At 54.6% G+C, this 22,804-nt stretch overlaps 1 protein-coding gene across 7 annotated transcripts in view; it reads left to right on the plus strand.

The window, feature by feature from the left end:
• The window catches only part of LAMB3 (laminin subunit beta 3), a 59,148-nt gene extending 36,468 nt beyond the window's left edge, over positions 1-22,680 (plus strand). For 5 of the 7 annotated variants that reach the window (XM_072028251.1, XM_072028252.1, XM_038168293.2 and 2 more), the window contains 22 exons: positions 122-192; positions 908-1,062; positions 8,948-9,062; positions 9,218-9,291; positions 9,573-9,764; positions 10,170-10,233; positions 10,546-10,721; positions 11,362-11,485; positions 11,782-11,970; positions 12,062-12,217; positions 12,781-12,977; positions 13,917-14,031; positions 14,383-14,761; positions 15,048-15,208; positions 16,242-16,450; positions 17,205-17,408; positions 17,729-17,873; positions 19,301-19,508; positions 20,504-20,645; positions 20,932-21,108; positions 21,806-21,959; positions 22,151-22,680. In XM_072028251.1, the coding sequence (XP_071884352.1) occupies positions 144-192; positions 908-1,062; positions 8,948-9,062; positions 9,218-9,291; positions 9,573-9,764; positions 10,170-10,233; positions 10,546-10,721; positions 11,362-11,485; positions 11,782-11,970; positions 12,062-12,217; positions 12,781-12,977; positions 13,917-14,031; positions 14,383-14,761; positions 15,048-15,208; positions 16,242-16,450; positions 17,205-17,408; positions 17,729-17,873; positions 19,301-19,508; positions 20,504-20,645; positions 20,932-21,108; positions 21,806-21,959; positions 22,151-22,287 (3,522 nt within the window). In that variant the 5' untranslated portion in view covers positions 122-143 and the 3' untranslated portion in view covers positions 22,288-22,680. Of the gene's footprint in view, positions 1-121; positions 193-907; positions 1,063-1,451; positions 1,786-8,947; positions 9,063-9,217; positions 9,292-9,572; positions 9,765-10,169; positions 10,234-10,545; positions 10,722-11,361; positions 11,486-11,781; positions 11,971-12,061; positions 12,218-12,780; positions 12,978-13,916; positions 14,032-14,382; positions 14,762-15,047; positions 15,209-16,241; positions 16,451-17,204; positions 17,409-17,728; positions 17,874-19,300; positions 19,509-20,503; positions 20,646-20,931; positions 21,109-21,805; positions 21,960-22,150 lie in introns of those variants that run through there. The other 2 variants (XM_072028254.1, XM_072028255.1) reach the window with 2 other exon arrangements.
• The last annotated feature ends 124 nt before the right edge of the window (positions 22,681-22,804 follow it).

A 22,804-nucleotide genomic window follows, 5' to 3' on the forward strand; every position in this document is an offset into this window, starting at 1 on the left:
TGTGTTGTCAACCAATTAAAATTACCTCACCATAGAAAAATAAGGAATGTGAAGGACCCAGGCAGAGCTTTAAGCTGACATTTTCTACTTGTTTTTGCTTATGCTGCATATTCCTCCTTAGGTGTGTCCTCGTCCTTGCCAGTATGGAGTCTCGCTGCCAGCTTTGGCCATGGGCATTATTTGTCCTGCTGGGTAAGGCTTGCCATGCAGTGTTTCTAGAAAGATGAGGGAAAGCTGACTAAATGCTTACTGCCTATTGGAAATGACCTTTCTCTTTTAATTGGGGTTGTACATGAGTAATGCAGTGAGTTACATTGCCTAGAGCCTCCATGTGTACCATGATTTAAGCGAGGTGGGTTTATATACAGCTAAATTTCTTGCAAAGGGAATTGGAAAATTAAGTTTATTGATGAGAAGTGAATAATAGGAAGTATATGAGGCTAATAAATGCTGCTAGAGTAAGCGTTGTATTGGTAGCAGCATTGTGGCAGCAACTGGGAGATTGGTGTTCAGTAACAGTGCTGGTCCTTTGGCAAAAGGCTTCTGTCTGACCCAAGCACCCTGCTCTAGGGGTCTGGAGGTAAATGGGGAAAACCAGCCCAGGCTGTTCAGCACAATGGGCAGGGAACCGAGCATCCCTGAACCCAAACACTGGGGATTTTGGGTAGGTGCCATGTCAAGGCAGAGTTTCAGAAGTAACAGCTAACAGAAGGTGTTCTAAGTGCTTTGTATTATTTAAAACAAAGGCAATTTGGGGTAAAATACCCTTGTCCTTTCTGGCATGTGCATTTGTGGCTTTGCCCCACGCACGACCTGGTATCTGACCTGCTGTGGGAAGCGGCAGGGTTGCTGGCTGATCACCGTGTGCCACCCTGCCGCAGCTCCAAGTCCTCTCCTGCTGTTCCAGCCTCCCTGCAGCTGCTGAGCGCGCAGCACGACTGCTCCCGAGGTGCCTGCTACCCCCCCAGGGGGGACCTCCTGCTGGGACGAGTCCAGCACCTCCGAGCCTCCTCCACCTGCGGCCTCACCAAACCCGAGACGTACTGCACGCCCCACGGAGAGGTACGTGCTCCTCTGTCCTCCATGCTCTTGAGCCCCCTGCGGGGATGGTAATGCTTCTATCCATCCGTCCTGCCCTTTACAGTGATGTCTTTAATCTACTTCAGGTATTATTCCAGTCTTGTTGGGTCACTGTGCAGTCTGTCGTGTCCCCTCCAGCCCCGGTGTCCTCCTCTGCCCCCTTGTTAGAGCAGAGGAGCTGAGCACGGCTCATGGGCAGGGGCTGTGAAGGGGCCAAAATGGAAGCTTCTGCATCCAAAAAATCCCAAGCCTTCTGATCCCCAGCCTCTTCAGCTATAAACTGAACTCATATTTCAGTTGTCAAAGTGGGAGCATTCCAGGTCTTTCACTGGAAAAGCTGCTGAGCTGAGCAGCTGTTTCCAATTCCTCGGCTGTGTGGGGGTAGGAAGTCGTGCTCAGGGGATAGCGTTGCAGCCAGCTGCAGATTCCCAGGCTCCAAAGCCACCATCAAACTCAGAGATTATGGATAATTCTGTAGCATTTTAAGCTCTATGCTCTGCCAAGGGTGATGTCTGTGACGTGAACACTTCCTAAAGCCTTTCTGTGCTGGTCTGGAAATGCAGCTGCAGCGGGGGGAGCTCGGGAAGGAGCGGGTTCAGCGCAGGGCAGGCAAGAGGGGATTTGGGATGGTGCTTGTAAGAGGTGCTCAAGAGGAAAGGAAATGGCAAACCTCCACGTGGCTCTCTACAGTGAAATCCAGCTCAAGTGAGTCAGCTTTCTTCTGCTTTCGTTCCCCCTAAACCTGTAGGCCCAGGTGTGGCAGCGAGCTGGCGGTGGTCTCGCTGGGCTGCAGACCTCCCACTGTGTGCGGCTGGGAGCTGCTGCTTGGTGTGAAGCTGGGGCAGCTCCCTGGCTGACGAACATGAGCATCACATCCCCTGGCTCCTCTCCTGGTGCAGTGCTGGCCTTTGTCAGGCCTGGGATCTGCAGCCAGGCATCGCCTCCGCTCAGGCTCCCAGTGGCTTCCCAGGAGCAGGGCTGGTTGCTCGCCTGCTGGGCAGAGCACAGAACCCCTGCTGCTTCTCAAAGCTGGGGAAAAAGGCAAGGAATTATTTCTGGTCTGAGTTAATTTATTTTTTCTTCATGGTTTATTTTAATTTTGGAGCAGAATTAGTGTGTGTAATGACTACCACAGTTAAAAGGATTTTGGAACAATTAACAGTGGTATGTTAATTTGGATTCACCACTTCTAGCTTTAGGGCCCTTGGGCACCCAGTTCCCTCACATATGTGACCCGTTCCTTTACTGGAATCAGAGCCCCTCACTTCTGTTCCTCTTTGCAGCTGTAATGACTACTGCAAGTTATGGATACTTCAACTCCTATCTTAGCAGAAGGAGAAATCCTCATGCATTAAACATTTACAAATTTAAGCAAAAATGAATCCCCTGAACTCACTTTTTCCTTTTCCCATCCCATGGAAAAGTGGGACAGTTCATTTGTCGACTCTTCTGCCTTTTTTTTTTTTTTTTGTTACACTTCTCGCTCGTGATTTGGTGCCAAATAGGTACAAATCTGGAGTCAGTTTTGCAATCTCAGCAGAGGGCATGGGATGAGGGGTTGCTCTGGCTGCCGATGCCCCCGTGCCAGCTGGCGGCTGCGAGCTGTCTGGCCCCACCGCCAGCCCCGCGGCCCCCCGGGGGCTCTTTTGCAATGCTGCTGGGCTGCTCACTGTGGGCACCGATCTCGGCCCCTGCTCCGTTGTCTGCTCCAGCATTCTGGCTCCAGATCCCTCTAACCTTTATACTTTGCACCGCCGATTGCTCCATGCCTTGGCTGCGAAAGCCAGGAGAGCCTCGGAATGGCCATTTATAGCACAGGGACTGCGGCGATGATTAGCAAAGTGATGGGGGGTGGAAACCAGGCAGACCAATGGAAACCACTCAGTGCTCAGGAAATGGCTGTTGGAGTCAGCGGGGAAGCGAAAGGAAGATGGAAAATGAAAGGGAAAAATAGGTGGCCCTAGATTTGGAGTCCTAAAGGCACTGATGGATGTGGCAAGACTCCCAAGCGAGGTGTGATTCAAGGCCCCGTTAACTTATCTCTGTATTTAAATGCTAAGCATAGTGCTTTGGTAGCAATATGGGCAGCTGTAGCTGAGGGAAGGTGTGGTGTGATTTTCACGCGGATTATCAGGTTCCTGGCCCGGCTGCCCCTTCTGTGGACAGCGCGAAGGCTTCGTGCTGCATTCGGCTCTGCAACACTACTGCCTTGGCTGGTTCTTGCTGCATGAGATCAATGCTTCTCAAGAGATGCTTCTGTCCTCTGGGCTCCTGCAATGTTTTCAGCTTGAGGACTTATTCAGAACTAGAAAATAGCTACAGACTATTCTGGATATTTTCTTAATTCGGAGGTATCCGAAGCACCCTCCACATCACTGTGAAATCTTTTGTCAAAGAGGCAGGATAAGGAAAAAACAGGTTTCCTTCTGTTTGTTCCACTTCCTAGAGCAAAGCAGTTTGTGTCCATGTGGCAATTACATGGGTCCTCCCACCCTGACCCTGGGAAACTTGTGATATGAAAATGTTGTTTGTGTAAGGTCAATGACTGAGCTTTTCTGCCTTTTCTCACCTGCTTTTCATGGGCGTGTGGAGGATGTGAGCAATGAAGGGTGAGAATCACCCTCCTCATGCTGTGATGTGGGGTTAGCTGGGTGAGGATGCGAGGTGGCAGGCACCCGAGGAGCCTAATCCGTGCACAACTCAGTGCAGGAGTGCAAGACCACCGGGCAGTGGCAGAGGGCTTCTCCTGGTGCCGGTGGCAGGGCTGGTCGGTAGCATCTCTCCCCATTGTGTTTAAGCACCCCTGTGCCCCCCAGCTCGTTTGCTTTTTAGACCCCAGTTGTGAATCAAACCCAAGTCTTTTGCAGAGAAAAAAAGCATCCTCAGAACTGGGAAATGACTGTGGTCGGATGGGACCGCAGGGGATCCCCCTGCTCAGCGCAGGGCTCCTGGTGTAGGCTGTTGCTTCATAATGTCAAGGTTCACGCCGAATAATTTGTATTCCTGACCCATCGGAGGTAGCAGAGCAGCCATGGGTTGCTGCCCTGTGCTTATCACATCCTGCTCTGGCATCCAGACACACCTCGTTCTTGGCTGCAGGGATGTGTCTCTACCTGCAGTGAATTCAGAAGAAAAAAAAAAAGGCAATTTCCCACTTCTTTCCCCCTCCTCCTCCATTCTCTCTATCTTTTTTTGCTACACAAGTGCAAATTGCCACATATGCTCTGAGACATCACGTCATCCCCTCGCAGACAAGCTGCAGAGGCAGCCGGGCCCCAGCAGCGTGCGGAGAGCTGGGCCCAGCTCGTGCAGGATGGATTTGCAGACTGTCATCCTGGCAGGTTTTAAATAAAGCTTTTCTGAGGGGAGATGATGCGAGAACAGACTGGGTGAGGAAAACAGGCACCCACATGCTTGCTTTTAAGCAAGAGGAATGAACTTCGTTTCCTTAAGCCTCAGGCATGGGATGCTTGTCCTGCTCCTGCGATCACCTCTGAATTTGGGGAGTGCCAGTAAAACCAGACGGAGAGACAGAGTTCTGTTCATGTTTTGAGCACGACCTCAGAGCACATGGTCTCACTTCTGACCAGCCAAGCAAGGAGGTGGCGTGGGATGTTGTGGCTAACACATCCACCTGTGCTTCGAGCTGAAGCATGGTCCAGCTTTGCAGCTCCAAATTTCTCGCTGAGAAGTTTAACCACGATGACGTCCATGGGTAACCTCTACAGCATCTTCCCGTGGGAAGCATATGGAGCTCTTACTGCTCCGCTGGCCCGGTACGGAAATGTTGTGCAGCTGGTGCTAGCGGGGAAGTCAAACGGGCTGGAAAAGGGAATTGCATAACTCAGCTTTAACAGGTGTCCTTGTTCCTAACATAACGTCTTGCTGCCAAGCCTGTTTTCAAATAATGCTCTGCCTCTCTGTATGCACACATATACATACGAATTCCTACCACCTTCCACGCTGTCCCCAAATAAACCTGGCACAGCAATTACCGTCCCGGGCGGTACTAAGCGTGCAAGACCCCACGAGGTCCCCTGTGGGAGGCAGTGTGCCAGGAGCCCGACTGACACACTGCCTCCGACTGACACGGGCCGGGACAAGAACAGGGCCTCCAAGGTCTCCACAGCGATTAAAGGTTTCCATTTCATGACTGGAGAGAGGCAGCTTCCCATATTTGCTGATGGGATTTATTTTGGGTTACACGCTTCTGCCAGCAGGTTATGTTTCAAGGGCTCTCTGCTCGTATTGAAATGGCAGCTGCAGCTCTGTGAAATACTTTGGGCAGAGTCCATCAGCTTCGAATGGTTTGAGGTTTTCTGCCCCAAAAAAAGGGGAGGGGAGGTGCGGGAGGTGAGTTGGTGGCTGGTTCACAAGGTCAGAGCAGGAGAGCAGCAAAACCCTGAAGCAGAGCCGCGGGGGAGCCTTCACAGCTGGTGGTCACCTGCAGAGACATGGGCTCGTTCCTCTCGTGGAGCACATCATGCATCCCGGTTTGCAGTTTGGGCTGCTTTTCCATGTAATGTACTGACATCCCCAGCAGCTGGCTGTTCCTTTGCATAATTATTTTTCCTCCACCATTTCTTTCTAAACCACAAACCTGTTTATTCTCAACGCGCTAGCTTTTCCTCTCAAATGTCCTTCTCCTGATAGGAGGGTAGCTAGCAGTTTCCAAGCAGACCTACATTTTCTTTTGCTTTCCTATATCCCTTATCCCTTTCCAGCCCTGGGTCTGACAGCTACTGGAGCTCACGCCCCTTCTTCGTGCCGGTAGCACTCGGTTTGTGGTCTTTGCTGTTTGGCAGAGAGGGGAGGAGAGACGGAGAGCCGGGGCCAGGGGCTTGGTGGCCAAGCTTGGACTGTGCCCTCTGAATTTCCCTTCCCGTCACGTCCTCCCACAGCCCTGGTCTATTCCTGGCAAGCCCGGCTCAGATCAATCTACTGAGGCTGCTGCTCTGCTGCTGAAAATGAGGGGGAGAACTGGGGAAAGATGGGCTCCTGGAAACTCTCCCCTCAACCCGGAGCTGGAATGTCATTTTTGGTAATTCCCTCTGTCCCAAGGAACTTTGAGACACATAGTCACAGGCAGTAATAGTGAATTCTTGTGTTGTGCAATAGAGGAATTTCATAATATGCTCAGAGTACATGAAATGAGTTTTGTTTCCAGTGTTAATTTTAGCCTCAATAAAAATCGGGGCAGGGGGAGGGGGGCAACAACACTCTTTTCACACTCAGGTCTGTGGCTGTGGGAGGAATTTTTTTTTTTTAATTTTTTTTTCTCCTCCTTGGCAGGGAATGGAGCCAAATTCCCTGGGCCCTGGTGCTGTGGGGCTGGCAGCAGGCACAGCCTGTGCAGGGGTCTGGGATGTGCTGGGAGGGCCCCGCAGATAAAGCAGGGAAACCATAAATTGGCCAAGGTTTGCTGCCAGCTCTGCTTCGTGGTGGCTAGGATGTGTTTGTGTCTGTGGCCCTATGAATGGTCTTCATAAGTATGCATGAGTAACTCCCACTGAATTATTGAGCTGACATTGACCTTTCCCCTTGCAGGAAGCCTTCCTCCCCCCTGCTCTAATCACAGTCAGAACCGTTGTGAAGTTTAATCATTATTGGCAATTGTTGGCTAGATTATTTCTGGGGATAATTGCCGTAGCTTTCCTGACACTCTGCTGCTAGCAGTCATTATCTGCAATGAATTCTTCTGACTGGATCAGATAACGTTTCTGATTTTATTGGCAGAGCCAGGAGGAGTTGGTAAAGCCAGGGAAATTGCATGATTATATAGTCTGAAGCCTCTCTGTTTGCTTACTCTGCAATATTGTTATAAATATTGTAGTTAGCCAACTCCTGTTCTGGGATATTTATAGACAGAGAACATAAAGAGTGGAAAATATTATGGAAACAGATTGGTTTACGCTGAGCATCTTCTCCCTGCCCAGTGCAGTGCCGAGAGGTTCCTGGGCCTGGGCAGGGAGCTCAGCTCGGGGGGTGCTGGAAGCTGACCCCTGGGCAGTTGTCCCGTTAATTTGTCTTTAAGTTAAAAAAAAAAAAGAAAAAAAAATGTGTTGATGGTTTTGAGTCCCTTTTCGTAGAAATAAGACTTGACTGACTTAGATGATCCTAACTCAGGAGTAAGGAAATAATTATAAATATGAATTGACCTTTCCGTGGTTTAAAAGGGAAAACAAAAACCTTCGTCCCACCGCACCCTCTGCCACTGCCTCCTGCTGCCTCTCCCAGGCACAGATTTCTCCCAAACCCAGCGTGTGTAGGATCATCAGCTGGAACCTGCTCCTTTGTTTAAGTAGCAGATGGGGCGATTTTAGCACGGAGAGGGGTACAAAGCACTGCTTGCCGCCTGCTGCGTGGCTCTGCTGCTGAAAGCCGATCCCATCACTGGGGTCCCAGATCCACCCGCGCCTCCGGTGCCATCTCACGGCCACCAGCCCTCGCAGTGGGGTGTCATGTTGCCGTCCCAGTGACAGCTGCTGTGCCTGGTGCCAGGGGCTCCCCTCCTTTCCCATCAAACCCAGTTCCTCCAGGACGACCTTTCCGCGCCGTCCCGGCTGATCCTGACACCGTGGGCAAATGCAGCGCTTGATCTTCTTCAATTTCTCAGCCTTTGGGATGTGTCAGGGTGAAACACGTGCCCCACCCCAGCATTTGGGTTGCTGCTTCACAGCTCTGCTGGCCAATGACTTCAGCTTCCAGCCTAAATAATTCGCATCATTCTGGCTTTTGGGACAACGCTGCCCTATGCCGCTCACCGCCCTCCTTGATGCGCAGCCCTGGGACCCTTTCCAGCAGGCAGCATCTGCTCTCCGTCCTTGTGGTGCCCAGCTGGAGGTGCTGAGTGCCCTTCTCGTGCTCTCCCCTGCCTGATGGCCACGTAGCTCGGTGCCGGGTGCTGCAGCCGAGGCCATCCCCTGCGGGTCTGCCGCAGGCTTGGTCATCACCCACGGCTGCACCGGCCCCCGGCACCTTCTTCTCCCCACCTCAGCTTCACCTGCAGGGTTCCCCCATGTCGTGGTGCCCTCACCCAGCCAATCTCCCTTCTCTGTGCCCAGCTCTCCCCTTGGCCAGGTTCTGGACCTTTCCTGCTCTGTCCCGTCTCTTGCTCAATCTCCTTTCTGCCCCTTTCCGCGTGTTTCTGAGCCCGCTCATGTGCTGCGGGCACCCAGCAGCCGTTCGGAAGCACCGGCACGGCGCGTTGCTTGGTTGGGGATTTGTTTGCTCCCCGGGGACCCTGTTTTCTCCAGACCCCGTGTTCCCTGGGCCACATCTGTTTGCTCCTTGAATGCCTTGCTCAAGTGAAGGGCTGAACTTTGAGCCACTCGACTTCCACCCGCTGACTTTTCACCCGCCGAGCTGTTTGCTGCCGCTTTGCTCGGAGGGGAGAGTGCAGAGGGGCCGAGCCCCGTGCAGGGTTTTGGATGCGAGAGAAAGGCCTTTCTGTTAGCCCAAACAAACAGCCCGCTCAGCCCTGTGCAAAAGGCAAGCTGGTGCTGAAAAGCTGCAAAGAGCTTTTTATCGAGAGCTGTCATTGCGGAAAAGAGGGGGGGGGTGGTTGAAAAAGACATTTTTTTGGTGTTTTGCCAAAAATATGTTTTAGTCAAAACAATTTTGGTTTTGGTTTTTAATCCTTAAATTCATGAGTTGCTTTTTTTTTTTAAATTATTTTATTTTATGGGAAGTGAGGGCAACTGCTCAGGTCCCGAGCATCGTTCCCCAGGCCTCCAACAGCTCAGCTCCATCGATGCCGCGTGCTCCTCGGTTCAGTCCCTGCTGCACTGGGCCTTTGCCCGGTGGCTGTGGGGCCTTTGTTGGGTCCGTGCCCGGCCGGGCTCCCACCCACCCTTTCTCCTTGCAGTGGAACATGAGATGCTGCAGGTGTGACTCCCGGCTGCCGCACTCCCACAACGGGCACCGCATCGCAAACGTGCTGTCCTCCGCCGGGCGCGCGCGCTGGTGGCAGTCCCAGAGCGGTGAGTGCCGGCCCCCGGCAGCGGCCAGGGCAGGCGTTAAGTTCAGTGGGATGGGGGAAAGAGAGAAAAGAGGCATCTCGGCTCGGGCAGCAAAATGGTTTGTTTTTCTAAAGTCTGTAGCCTGCATCTCTGAAGCTGCCTTTCTGTGTCCGCAGGCATAGAGCGCGTCTATTTGCAGCTGGATCTGGATGAGAAGTTCCAGCTCGACGGCATCGTGCTTGACTTCAGGGTCTGTATGCAGCGTGGGGATGTCCTGGGTGGTGGTGGATGGGCATTTCTGGCTCTCAGTGACACGTGGGGGTCTCAGTGCATGGCTCCCCCCAGGCTCCCGATAGGAAGCAGGCCAGCAATAGTGCCCCATTCTCCCTTTCCCCCATTCCCCTGGTGTTTGGGAGGAGCAGAGCAGGGTGCAGGGCCCCCATCCTGCTGAAAAATCCTGCCCTCCAGCCCTGTATGGAAGCCAGCTGGGAGCGCAGCCTTACACGTGTGCCTCTCTCCCCACTGCTGCAGTCGCCGCTGCCCACCGCGATGCTGATCGAGCGCTCCACCGATTTCGGCAAGACCTGGGAGGTGTACCAGTACCTCGCCTCCGACTGCGCCACCGCCTTCCCCCACGTCCCCCGGGGCTCCCCTGAGAGCTGGGGGGACGCTCGGTGCCAGGTGCTGCAGGCCCAGCACAGGTACCCTGCGCACGGGGGCAAGGTGAGATTTTGGAGGGGCTTGGGGGGCTGGGGAAAGGACCCAGCAGGTGCCTGTGCCCTGCAGCGTGACCCTGGGTCTGGGGAGGGTGGCCAATGTGATGTCCTGGAAACTTGCGGTGGCCCAGAAACCTGCAGGTATTGCACCTGGAGAGGGATGCAGTTGGTGTGCATCCAGCACTGCTGGGGGGGAGCTCCTCTGAGAGGAAAGCCCTGCTCTGTGGGCTGTGTTGGTTCCTGCAAAACCCTCCAGGGCCTTTTCCTTGCCTTAAGTGAGGGCTCTGCAGAGGAGGCAGGCCTGGAGCACACACAGCCTCACTGCCCAGGGCAGGAAGGAACAGCACCCTGCTTGTCCTGGGCTTTAACTTTTCTCTCTCTTTTTTTTTTTTTTCTCTTTCCCCCTTCTCAGGTGAAATTCAGTGTCCAAGATCTGGCATCGACCATTACTACCTCGTACAGCCAGGCTGTCAGCAGTAAGCCACCAGCCTCCTTTATGTCTGGGAGGGGAGGGAGGGGGCAGCTCCTGGCTATTCTGAGGTGCCATGGGGGATTCGGCCCTGCCGGGGAGCAGCCAGGCCCCGAGCTGCTGTGTGTCCCAAGGCCACCCTGGCACCTCTGATGTGTCGAGGAGCAGCTTTGGGGCTTTGCTGATGATTCAGACGCTGTTCTTTGTGCTGATGCTGGCATCCCCATCTCTTCAAGCCCTCCACGCGCATCACGAGGCATTTCTGTAGAGGTACCTTGGTGCCTGCCGCCCCCTCACATCGCGTCTCTGTCCCCAACAGGGCTGGGGCAATTCACCAACCTCAGAATCAACTTCACCCAGCTCCCGCACGTCCTGCGCCAGGGCTACCACTCGCCCAGCACCTTCTACGCTGTGACAGAAATGCAGGTGCTGGGAAGCTGCTTCTGCAATGGCCACGCCGACCGCTGCGCCCCGTCAGGAGACCCCCACACCATGGTGAGCCCAGGGATGGTGCCATGGTGTCAGACCCTCCCCAAGCCTGGGGGAAACACCAGGCTCCGTCACCCCCCCCAACAGGGGTGCTCCCCAGCAGGCTGTTTGTAACGGTGCCCAGTTTGCCTGCAGAAATGGGGTGGTGGCCGTGACACAGCAGCCTGTGTTACCCCAGCACAAACCCATGTCTTGAATGGGGTGGAGGTAAAGGGGTTTCAGTTAAGGAGCTCAGTGGCTGTGGGAGTTCATGCTCTGGGGGTAATTGCTGCACCCGCTTTGGGTCTCCTGGCCTGGCAGGGCACACGCAGAAGGCTTCAGCAGGCTCCTGCACCTCCAGCAGGGCTCTCCAACACAGGTTGTTCGCTGTTGTGGGATTGTCTCATCCCCAGCCTCTGCTTGTCCTCTTCTGGAAGGTGTTTGTCCGTGGGCAGGTGGTGGGATGGGAATTGCACTGCCTCAGAGGATGAGCAGCAGCGCATCCCGGGTGCCGTGGTGGGGCTGCCTGGGTGCTGGAGCCCCGTCTCCGCCTGGGAGCTGGGCAGGATCAGGCCAGGGGTGGCAGTGCTGGAAGGGCAGCAGGAGAGCAAAGCTCAGACCCGAGCAGATGCTGCCGGCGAGGTGGGGTAAAGCCTGGTCTCTGCAGCAGGTCCACGGACGCTGCGAGTGCCAGCACAACACCGCCGGCCCCCACTGCGAGCGCTGCGCTGCCCTCTACAACGCCCGCCCGTGGGCCCCCGCGGACGACAACGACCCCCACGAGTGCCAGCGTACGGTGACAGCCTTTCCCCTTTCCTCCCCCTGAGCACAAAACATCTCTGCAGAACGCCTTCCTGGAGTGTTGGCACTGGCTTTGCTTTGCTGGGGTTGTGGCCAGGAGATGCCAAGGGTGCAGTCATGCTCTCCCACTCTGCCCAGTGGGCTCCAGCTCCATACTGGGGTGCTTACTGGGTGCCAGTGCACCGTGCAGGAGACTCGGGCACCCTCTAGTGACAGCGTGCCCTCCGGCTGCTGGAGGGTCTCGCACACTTCCAGCACCAGGTGAGCTGTTTTGGGGTTGTTTCAGGGTGCAACTGCAACGGCCACTCAACCTCATGCCACTTCGACCCGGAGGTTTTCCGCAGCAGTGGCGGGGTGAGCGGGGGCGTCTGTGACAACTGCCAGCACAACACGGCGGGGAACAACTGCGAGCGCTGCCAAACGAACTATTTCCGCAACCAGCGGCAAGATCTCACCCATCCTGAAGCCTGTCTGCGTGAGTGCCTGGCTAACCCCTCATCATGCCCTCCCTGAGCCCCCCCCGATCCCTGGGCTCCTCTGCCATGCCACTTCTCTCATGTTTCCAGCCTGCGAGTGCGACCCTGATGGCACAGTGCCGGGCTCCATCTGCGACCCGCTCACGGGGCGCTGTGTCTGCAAGGAGAACGTGCAGGGCGAGCGCTGCCACCTCTGCAAGCCGGGCTTCGCCCAGCTGGCCCATGCCAACCCCATGGGCTGCCGCAGTGAGTACACCCCGAGGCAGCCCCTGCTTCCCACCCGCCTCCTCCCTCAGCATCCTCCGTGGCTCTGAAAGGGCCGTGCTTCCCAGCCAGCTCTGGTTTGGGGTTTCCGAGACCAAGCCCTATTTGCAAAAGCTTATAAAGCTCCTGGCTCGGGCTGCAGCCTGTCTCAGGTACACATTTGGCCACAAGCAGAGGGAAAGCAGAGCTCAAGGCTCGTGGGGAGCTGTGTCCCCTTCCTGAGCACCTCCCTGGGTGTGGGAAGCTGCGGGGATGCTGCAGGCGATGCCATGTGGGCGAGCCGGGCTGTGCGCAGCAGAGGGCAGCCACGGCTCAGCTCCAACACGCCGAGCTGCGCTGGGGACACGGAGGATGCTCAGGCTGCTGAGTCTGTCTGCGAGGCTCGGGCGGGCACCACGGTGTTAGAGCAGGGCTGTGTCCTTTGTGCTGTGCTGCGAAGGGAGGGGAAGGAGAGCACGTCTTGGGCAGCAGCTTCCCAGCTTTGTTGGAAGCCAGGCTGCTGCTCAGCACCTGATTTTGATCCAAGGAAACCCTCCTCGTTTCAGGATGCTCCTGCAATGTGCTGGGAACGCGGCAGGACATGCCCTGTGACGACGAGACGGGGCAGTGCTCCTGCCTGCCCAACGTGGTGGGCGCCGAATGCGACCAGTGCGCGGCCGGGCACTGGGACATGGCGAGCGGCCGGGGCTGCCGGCCCTGCGACTGCCACCCCGGCGGCTCCCTCAGCACCCACTGCAACCAGGTACCACTGCCACCATGCCCCGAGCACCCTTGGGTGGTCACCAGTGGGCTCTGCACTGATTTTCCTTTGGCAAAAAAATCAGCACTATTTACTATTGATCGCTCAGAGCATCAAAAGCGCCTGTCCTGTGGCTCCGTCTGCCCCGTCCCACCTTTGGGAGCCTCCACAGAGGGGCACTGTGATTCCTAACACGTTCTGCTCTTGTTTTCCTCTGCCCGTTTCCTAGAAGCCTATGACAGGGTGCTCAGGAAAGTGAATGGAGGTGGTAATTATGAAGGCAAGATTAAGCCATTTTAAAAGGCCTGATATTTATTTAGTAAGGAAATCCTAATAAGAGATCTTCGCACAGGCAAGGCAAGTTAATTATCCTCATTTGTCAATGCAAAGCATGTGTGTCACTTCAGTCTTAATAGACAGCTGAGAAAATTAAAGCTAAATGTAAAAAAGCATTGACAAAACCTAAGAGCCAAAGATAGGCCCAAACAGTGCAGGGAGGAGACCTGAGCCCACAAACTGTTTGCTTGTGGGCGATTCCTTTGTTTTGGGAACAAAACCATTGCTCGGCTTTGCAGTGCCCGTGAGCAGAGGCTTTCTGCAGATCTGGCCCCACGGCTCTGTTCTTTGCTGAGCCTGCGGCCACATCCGAGGGCAGGGGCTGAGGAGAGGAGTGACAGCAGGTGACAAAAACACTTCCTTCCATCTCGCCCCCTCTGTACCGGGGAGCAGTGCTCGCTGCTTTGCCCCCGCAGAGGAGCTGCGTGGGGAACAAGCTGCTGCTTTTGCTTCAGGTGCTGCTTTTCTTCTGCTCTGCTTCATCCCTCCCCCTGGGCACCTCTCCCTGGCTGGAAACTCCAGGCTAGGCGGCCAGGGAGCCGAACACTTTCTCTCCCAGGAAAGCGCTCGGGGCTGGGTCTCCCTGACAGCTTTCTCCTTCCCCAGTTCACAGGACAGTGCTCGTGCAGAGAAGGCTTCGCAGGGCGGACGTGCTCTGCCGCACAGCAGGAGCAGGCCTGCCCTGACAGGCACTATGGAAACGCCAGGGTAGGGTGCACAGGTAGGGAGCATCGGTTTTGGTTTGGCCTGGTGCTTCTTAGTGCTGTGAAATCACGGCTGTTCTGGAAGAGCAGCACCCAGCCCATGTCCTGACAGCAGCATTTCCCATACTATTTTACAAGAGTAGCCCCCCCAGCTCATCCCTGTTGCCCTCCATGTGTCCCCTCCTGGCAGCCGGGGCAGGACCCTCAGTCAGGGGCTGGGCGAGCAGCGGGGTTAGGGGCTGCTCCATCCCCTCTGCCCCACCACCTCCATCCCAGGCACTGCGAGGTGGGATGGACTGCATTGTGTTGGTGTCCAGTTAGCAGGACCTGACTTATTTCCATTTTCCCCTTTCTATGGCCTTCACCAGAGTGCAACTGCGACTTCCAGGGCACGGAGGGCGCGGGGTGTGACAAATCCACAGGCCGCTGCCTCTGCCGCCCAGGCGTCACCGGCCCCCGCTGCGACCAGTGCCAGCGCGACCACTGCAGCACCTACCCCAGCTGCGAGCCCTGCCACCCCTGCTTCCATGCCTACGACGGTGACATCCAGCGCCTGCGCCTGCGCCTGCACCAGTCTGTCCTGAGCAACTCCAGCGTGCTGCTGCCCGGGGGCACTGGGGGCTCCCGCCTGGGCCCCCGCCTCGCGCAGGCGGAGGGCACAGCGCAGCAGGCGCAGGGCATCCTCGGCCGCTCCTCTGGCACCGAGCAGGGCCTGGCCCAGGTGGGCAGCGCACTCGCTGCCATCAGGTGAGGGATGAGGGACGTGCTGGGGGGTCCCTCCTGCGGCTGGGAGGAGGTGCTGGCTTCTCTGTCCTGGCACCAAACTGCTGGGCAGCTTCGGCTGGCGGCAGCGTGCCCGGTGCCTGTGAGCACCCAGCATGGGGAGCTGTAGCCCTGTGCCCCTCTCTGCTGGGGCTGGCAAGTGGCTGCTCACCGTGTGCTCACAGCATCCCTGCATGAGAGGGCCCTGGTCTGTGCCTGAGGGTGGTTTTCTCTCTACTCAGATTCACGTTTTCTGCTTTTTCTTTCCCAGAGAGCAGATGCAAGGCATCAACCCCAACTTTCAGTTGCTGGATGTGACTGCCTCTCTATCAAGCGAGCTCAAAGCCCTCAACAGCAGCCTGGTTATTATTAACAACCAGTACCAGAGCAAGAAGACCCAGTTTGAAACCAGCCGTGGCACAGATCTGTCAGGTACAGTGCTGCGGCTCTAAAATCTCTTAATTAGCAGCTGTTAATTGACCTCGCTGTGACTGCATGCCTGGTGGTTTCCCACCAGCCAGGTGGAGGAGATGAAGTTTTCAACCCTCTGTCAACCCAGGCACAGCAAACAGATCCTCCCTCCTTCCCTCCCTCCCTGCCTCCCACACAGGAGATGCTTTCAGCCCAGCCTCTCGCCACTGACCGATGATTTCGGGTTATTTGCTGTGGTGGCTGAGGCCAGGAGCTCGGCATGCAGTGTCCCCAAGTCCTGCTGGGGCCATGTCCCTCCCGGCCAGCTCAGCTCCATGTGCCGCAGCACTGCCACTGCCACAGCCCTGTGGGGGACAGCAGAGGGGGTGTCACGGAGCCGGGGGGCGGCTGCAGCAGTGAGGGCTGTGCACAGATGGAAGGGATGGAGAGGTGGGGAGGGGAGCCAGGCAGCGAGCTGTCAGGCGCTTAGAAGAGCTAATTAAGCCCTGTGATGCCGCTGGTGGTAGGTGGCCATTAAATCCCTGCAGCAGCTAATTCTCTCCGAGTGCCTTGTTGTCTGCTGCCTCCCCCGTGCTGAGCTGCAGAGCGTGGCTGCTGTCCGCGGGGGTTTGCAGCCTGAGCAGGCACAGAGGTCTGAGCCCTAACCACGGGAGGGGGGCTGCCTGGGAGCAGTGGAAAGGGTTCACGGGGCCCCCTGTCCTGCCCCTACCAAGCCCTTCTGCGCTGTGCAGAGCAAAGCCCAGCCTCAGCCTGGGCATGGCTTTGGCTTTAGTTTTGTTTCAGTCCTTCAGCCCCGAACCAGAGGTCAGTCCTTCAGGACAGCTCTGCAGCTCAGTGTGAAGGAATGGCTGAAAGGCATTTGGAAATAAAGGGAGCTTTTTGTTTGTGCCTTAGTGACTAATCACTCAGTGTCCCCCTCCTCTCTGTGCACACATCCACTCGCGGGGTGTAGTCAACGCCTTCCTTTAGGTAGCACTGCTGCATTTATGAGTCACGGAGGCATCCGTGTCATGTAGTGCTCTCATTCCTGCAGGAGCCTTCCAGACGATCAGGTCTGCTTACCAGACATCTGCCAATGCCAGCAGCCTCGTCGCCGGCGCTGCCACGCTGCTGGCCCGCTCCAGGGAGAACCGCAGGAACGTCGTGGCGCTGGAGGGGGCGGCTGGCGCGCAAAGCACCAAGCTGCTGGCCCTCAGGGCCGAGGTGGCCTCGTCCCCCAACCTCACCCCTGCAGCGAACAAGGTGAAAGCACAACGTGGGTTTCTGGCTGGTCACTGAGTGAGCCTTGTTGTGCTCGGGAGGCTGAAGCCTCACGCTGTGGTCAACCCACTCAGCGTGGCAGAGTGACGTCTTTGCTCAGAGGGACGCAGCCCAGCGGCATCCTGGCAGACTGCTGCTTTGGGACGTCAGGGGAGAATTGTCTGAGCATCCCCTGCCAAAGGAGAACAGATACCCAGTGTTCCTCTGCCCCCCTCCCAGGCACGCGCCTTTTTCCTCCAAAGACTCTCACGTGTCAGTTCTCGTATCTCAAAGACCCACTTAATTTCTGGATAAGGTTTCTTTTCTTTCTCCTTCACTGCTTTGTTATTGCCATGGAGATCCATTTCAGTGCCTCCTAATGCACGGTTGCTGTGGAGACCACCAGCCTCCCCTCTCTGCTTTTCAGGGCACCAAAACATTTCCAAGCCATCAGCCTTGGTTCTGGTTCTTGCGCTGGCTTTGGGCTTGCACGTGCCCCTGCTGCAGTGCCCCCTCCAGTGGGTGAAACATTTAGAAGATGCCATGCAATGAAGGCCATTGGTGTCAGGTCTTCTTATCCCGTTCTCTCCCTAAAATCAAATTGCAGCAGTTGGATGGGGTTCCCATGCCACGAGGGGAAGGGTAGCTGTCCTGAGATGTTTGCTCTTCATCCCCATGGCACACTGGTTTGTCTCCGCGAGGTCTCACCCAGCCGGCTGGGTGCCCTCAACACCCTGCTGCTCTCATCCCTCTCCAGATCTGCGGCGGCTTCCGCGTGGAGAAGTGCACTCCTGCCCAGTGCCAGGGGCTGCTCTGCCCGCGAGACAACGGCACAGCCTGCGGGGCCGGCCTCTCCTGCCGCGGTGCCTTCCCGCGGTCCGCCGCGGCCCTCGGCACGGCCACCAAGGCCTCCAGGGAGCTGGGCAGCCTGAGCGCGCGTCTGCGGGATACGGCGCAGCTGGTGAGTGCGTGTTCGTGCTGTTGCACATTTTTTCTACAGCCTTGGAGGGCTTGCAAAGATGAAATGAGTTTTTAAAGTCATTCAAAATCCATTTCAAATGTGTTTTATGAAGCTAAACAGTACTGCCCCTCTTTGAGAGTTTCCTTTGCAAATCCAGCCCTCGATCTTTAACATTTGCAACCCTTTAAAGCAGTGGCACACTAAAAATGGGAAATGGTGGAACTGCAAAGTGTCCTGTCCAATTCACTCAGGGTTGGGGTAGAGCTGCTGGGATTCCAGGTCAAGTAGAAGCGACTCCATCAGGATTTTGTTGCTTGCAGATTAAAACAACGGAGACATCTGCTAATCAGATTCAGAGCAATGTCCGGCGGCTGGTGGAGCAGATGAGCGTAACAAGAACCCAGATTGAGGGAGATGTGCGGCGCATCCAGCAGTTCATCCAGCAAGTGCGAAACTTCTTGTCAGGTAGTGCTGCCAAGCTCACCCTGTGCCTGTGCAGGTTGGCTTGCACATGGAAAATTTAATTCTTACAGTGATGTTCTGTATGAGAACAGGGTACGAGGGAGTCAGCTGAACAGCTCACCCCGGTTAGGCTCTCAGCTGTCCAATTTATCCAGATTGCTTTGGTGCCTTGCTCTGCCACTGTGCCTCTCGCTGTCCCCAGGGCCTGGGGACAAACCTGTGCCTGTGGCTGGTGCTCTCCAAGGGTTTGTAGTCAGCACTGACCACGGTGCAGAGAAGTTTACCAGCAACCCTCACTGACCGCAGGGAGATAAATGGACAGATCTCTGGAGCAGACTGTTAATCACACGAGAATTCCTCATTGTCCTATAAACCAGTGGGATGACTTATTGTTCACAGACAGATTGTAATAACATAATAGGCCTCATGAGCATTAGCTGAATAAGAAATTCAGGTCATTTGGTGCTGCCTGGTGTTAATGATGAGTGAAGATATTTCTGAGCTAATCACTGGGTTAATGTCCCTTGGGCTTTGCCTGCTTCTGATTCCTCAAATTTATTAACTTTTATTTGTGCAATAAAACAGGCTTGTGTTGAAACACAACCTCATGTACTCAGTGAGGTCTACCTGACTCTGCTCTGGGCTTAGCCATATTTTAATCCTTGCCAAATTAAAGGCAGTGTTTCGGTACTTTCCTGGAAGTTTTGCTGGTATGAATGAGAAGTTCACATCGAATATAAAACAGTTCTTATTTCATTCTGTGCAGTAGGGAAGCTTCTCAGTAGTGAGACAATTTTTTGTCTCACTGTTTTTGTGTTTATTTTATTTGTCCTTTAAATACAACAGAGTCCTGGTAATCTGTAACAGTAATCAATGGGAGATTTAGTTCAGTCTGAAGTTAAGACCCTGAGCAAATCTCCAGGGCCAGGTAACAACACATAAGAGCCTCAGGAAGTCTGAAGCATCAAAAGTGCCAGAGAATGCTGACCAGCGTGTTGAGGGCAAGCCATGCTGAGTGGTAACACAGAGTCAGGCTGGGAAAAGATGTCAGAAATGTTATTCAGAATAACAGAAAGAATCACAGAGCATCAACAGGCTGCTTAAAACCCCTGAAGATACGGCACAAAACTGGAATAGGCAGCAGGAATGAATCCCGTCCTTATGCACCAAAACACAGAGGAAAGGAATGAAAAAGGGAAGAGCTGGGTAAAGGGTTGTTTCTGCTGCTCTGCTCACCAGCTTGCCCTGTGATGGAAGCTGAGCAGGGGAGACTGAATTTGGGGTGGACCCTGGCAGCTGTCTGAAAGGAAGAGGCTGTGCGTGTGAGAGCATCTGCAGCTGGGCATCTGCGTCCACCCTGCCTTGTGTTTGCACTCCTACCCTCACCTCTCCTGCTTCTGACATTGTCCATCTGTTTGCCTGCTCTGCAGACAAAGACACGGACCCTGCTACAATCCAGGAAATCAGTGAGTTTGTTCTCTCACTGCGTCTCCCCACGGATGCTGCTGCAGTCCTGAGAAAAATGACCGAGATCCAAAATTTGGCTAGTAAACTGCAGTGCCCAGAGAGCATCCTGGCCCAGACAGCCGAGGACATTGCGAAGGCCAAGCGGCTTCAGCAGGAGGCAGAACAAGCCAGGTTGGTTTGGTTGAAGGGCTTTTGGCAGCTTTGGCAGCTTTGAAGGGCTTTTTTTGGTCACTCAGCTGGAGTGAATGTGGTGATTCTCAGGATGAAATCTAACTTGGCTGGAGCTGGACTGACTTACTTTTAGCCCAGAATCTTCTATGTATGTAGAGTGGCTAAGAGTGACTTTGCCATCTCTACATACACTTCTCTGCTACCCCAATACAAATAAGAGTCTGGCTGCCAACGACAGAACTTGTTATGGATACTAAAACAAGCAGGTCTTTACCAAAAGTAACAGACTTTTCTCTATTCCTTGAGCCCTTAGGACAGGAGATGACAGGCTTGCTCTGCTATTACTTGATATTGGTGACCTACATCCTAGTTGCACAAGAGAGCATGAGGGGATTAAATGGGCTATTTGTTTTCTGGGTGAAAGTTGGAAGGATTATCCCATGGCCCCTTAAAAAGCAATTACAGAGTGCCCTTGCAAATTTGGAGCATCTGCTCTGTCACGTGTTGACTTGCAGCAATATCCCAGCGAGAAGGTTAGCGGGATAAGTACGTAAACTCCTTGATAGCGTCTGACACCTGCTTAGCCTGCTGGAAGCGATGAGACAAGGCAGTCTGCCTTTCTGTGGGAAGCTCTGTCACCTGGTCGGAACAGCCCCACTGCAAGCAGAAAAGTGTTCACTGAAACTGGTTCAGTAGCTGTTGCTTCCCTTTTAATACTTTGTCTTGCACCACTTGCAAAATAGGTGTTTCTAGATCATTTAAAAGAAGGCTTTTCTCTCCCCTCAGTTCATTTTCTCTGCTGGGGGATGTGAAATGGAAATCACACTTCTCTTGAACAGAAACCTGCTCTGTGGTAGATTTGTATGGTGTGTGTGGACTGCAGCCTTCTCTGTTACAGTCCTGTCTTGCTTCTCCAGCTTATTTTGCCTCTGCCTCCTTCACCTCCAGTCCATGCAATTATCCATGCCCACTCTCTGCTTTCTTTGTTTCCCCAGGAACCGGGCAAATGCTGTGGAGGGCAATGTGGAAGAGGTGGTTGAGTATCTGAAACAAGCAAACACGGTGCTGCTGGAGGCACAGAGGGATATCAGGGGCTCCAGTTCCTTGCTCCGGTTCATCCAAGAGCGCGTTGAGGAGGTGAGTGGGGGCTGGTGACTTCTGAGGAACTCCGAAACTCCCCAGCTTGGTAGAGGCCTGGACCGTCGAACTGGAGAAAGGGGGCTTTTTGTGTGAAACCCCGTCCTCCTGCATGTCTCATTTGCCTGCTTCCCTGAGTTCCAGCCATGGTCCCTGATGGAAATCCCAGGGACAAGTCTGGGACGTGTCCACCAGGCCACGTAGCTGCTCCCTGCGTGGTGCAAGACGTGTTGCAGATGGATCTTGGCTGTGCTTTCCTTCTTGACATGTGGCTCTCTGCTTTCAGATCGAGGCCGTTCTTGGCCCAGCCGAGAGGAACGCGCAGGCCGTGGCAGAGGAGCTGGCGGCGCTGAGGGAAGGGCTGCGGCAGCTGCAGCAGGCAGCGGGGCAGAACCGCCTGCGGGCCAGTGACGCGCAGCAGGTGGCGGCGGCAGCGGGCGAGAAGGCCGGCAGGGCACAGCAGGTACCACAGCCACGGCCATGCTCCCATCATCACACACACACACAAAACCATCTAGGTTGGAGGAGACTTCCAAGATCACTTAGTCCAACCTCTGACCTACTAAACCATGTCACTAAGCTCTACATCATGGCACAGCTGAGCCAGCTGTGTCCTGGTACGGGTCTGGATGGGGCGAGGAGGCCACCATCCAGGCACAACCATGTGGCTTCGTTCACCTGGTGCAGGATCCAACTACTCAAGTTTTCCAGGACCTTTTTACATTTTCTGCCTTTCGCTGAAGACTTATTAGCTTGATGTGAGCCCGCAGTGTGTGCTTGCAGCCCAGAAGGCCAACTGAGTCCTGGGCTGCACCAACAGAGGGGTGGGCAGCAGGGGAGGGAGGGGATTGTACCCCTCTGCGCCGCCCTTGGGAGGCTTCACCTGGAGTCCTGCACCCAGGGCTGGGCCCGAGCCATTCCCTGATTCTGCTCTCTGCCCCACCTGAGGTAGAGGAGCTCATACAGCTGCTGGTCAGCTTCGATGTGAGTGCATTGCAAACTGTCGTGCATCTGCTTAGTAATGTAACCACAGAGCTCGAGCACAGTATCTGTTTAATATTTAAAATGGGTTCTATCTTTTTAAAGTCAATTCGACATCGGAAAATCCCATTTATTTGCTTATTATTATTATTATTTATTATTTATTTGCTTTTCCACAGTCCTTGCAACAGGTGAAACAAATGTATGCTGAGCTGAAGAGTAGGATGGAGCAGAGCCCAGCGCTAGGAGGGCAAGGCAGCCGGGTGCAGAGCATAGGCCAGGAGGCAAAAGATCTCTTGGAGGAAACTTCAGCAATGATGCTTAGGATGGCAGGTAAGCCTGTGAGCTCAGTGTAATGGTCTCATGCACCAGGGGAGGGCTTTTGAGTGCCAGAGGAAAGTCACGTTGGTTTTTTTTTTTTGGTGCAGGAGGGAGGGGGAGGCTCAGGCTGGGGAGGAAAACTGGACATGACGCCTTCCTCCAGTTGTGATTTCACATTACCCTTTCCTGCACTCTCTCCTCAGCTTTAGAGACAGAAATTCAGGAAAGCAACAGAGCCTTGCTGTCCAAGTCAGCCAGGCTGTCAGGCCTGCAGGAGCGGGTGGGCAGGATTTGGGATGCCATCAGCAAGCGAGTCGCCTACTACGACAGCTGCTCCTGAGCGAGGTGGTGCCTTCCTCCGCTGCACACACTGACTGGAGTATTTACTCCCATTTTCCGGCTGCAGTTCTCATGTTCCTAACGTCTGCGTATTTAGCAAATGGAATTTCTGTCCCTTTGGAGAGGAGCTGCAGTGAAACCATGGAGAGGTTCACGTTGGACTGACTGGCTGAAGCTGCTTGGGCTCAGAGGAAAGGGGCAGAGACATTGATCATTAATGGCAAATAATGAACATGTCTCCAATGTTGTTATTTCCAGAAGGGTTTATAACCACCTCCTCCAACCCCTCCCCTCTCTCCCCCCAATTCTTTTTCATGTTTTAGCCAATTCAAGCTCTTGTAGCTGGATTTCGCTGTTCAAATTAAAACCCTTGTTTGGGGCTTTTCACACTGCAGTTAATCTTCACAACTTGCCATGGCTTCAGTACTTCCCTCCTAGCTCTTTCTTCAAAGAACCAGGTCACAGAAATGGAGAATTTTATCTCCATTGTATCTGTACAACATACCTATATTTCTACT

Source organism: Anas platyrhynchos, chromosome 27 (genome assembly GCF_047663525.1).
Source record: "Anas platyrhynchos isolate ZD024472 breed Pekin duck chromosome 27, IASCAAS_PekinDuck_T2T, whole genome shotgun sequence".
Taxonomy (NCBI): Eukaryota; Metazoa; Chordata; class Aves; order Anseriformes; family Anatidae; genus Anas; species Anas platyrhynchos.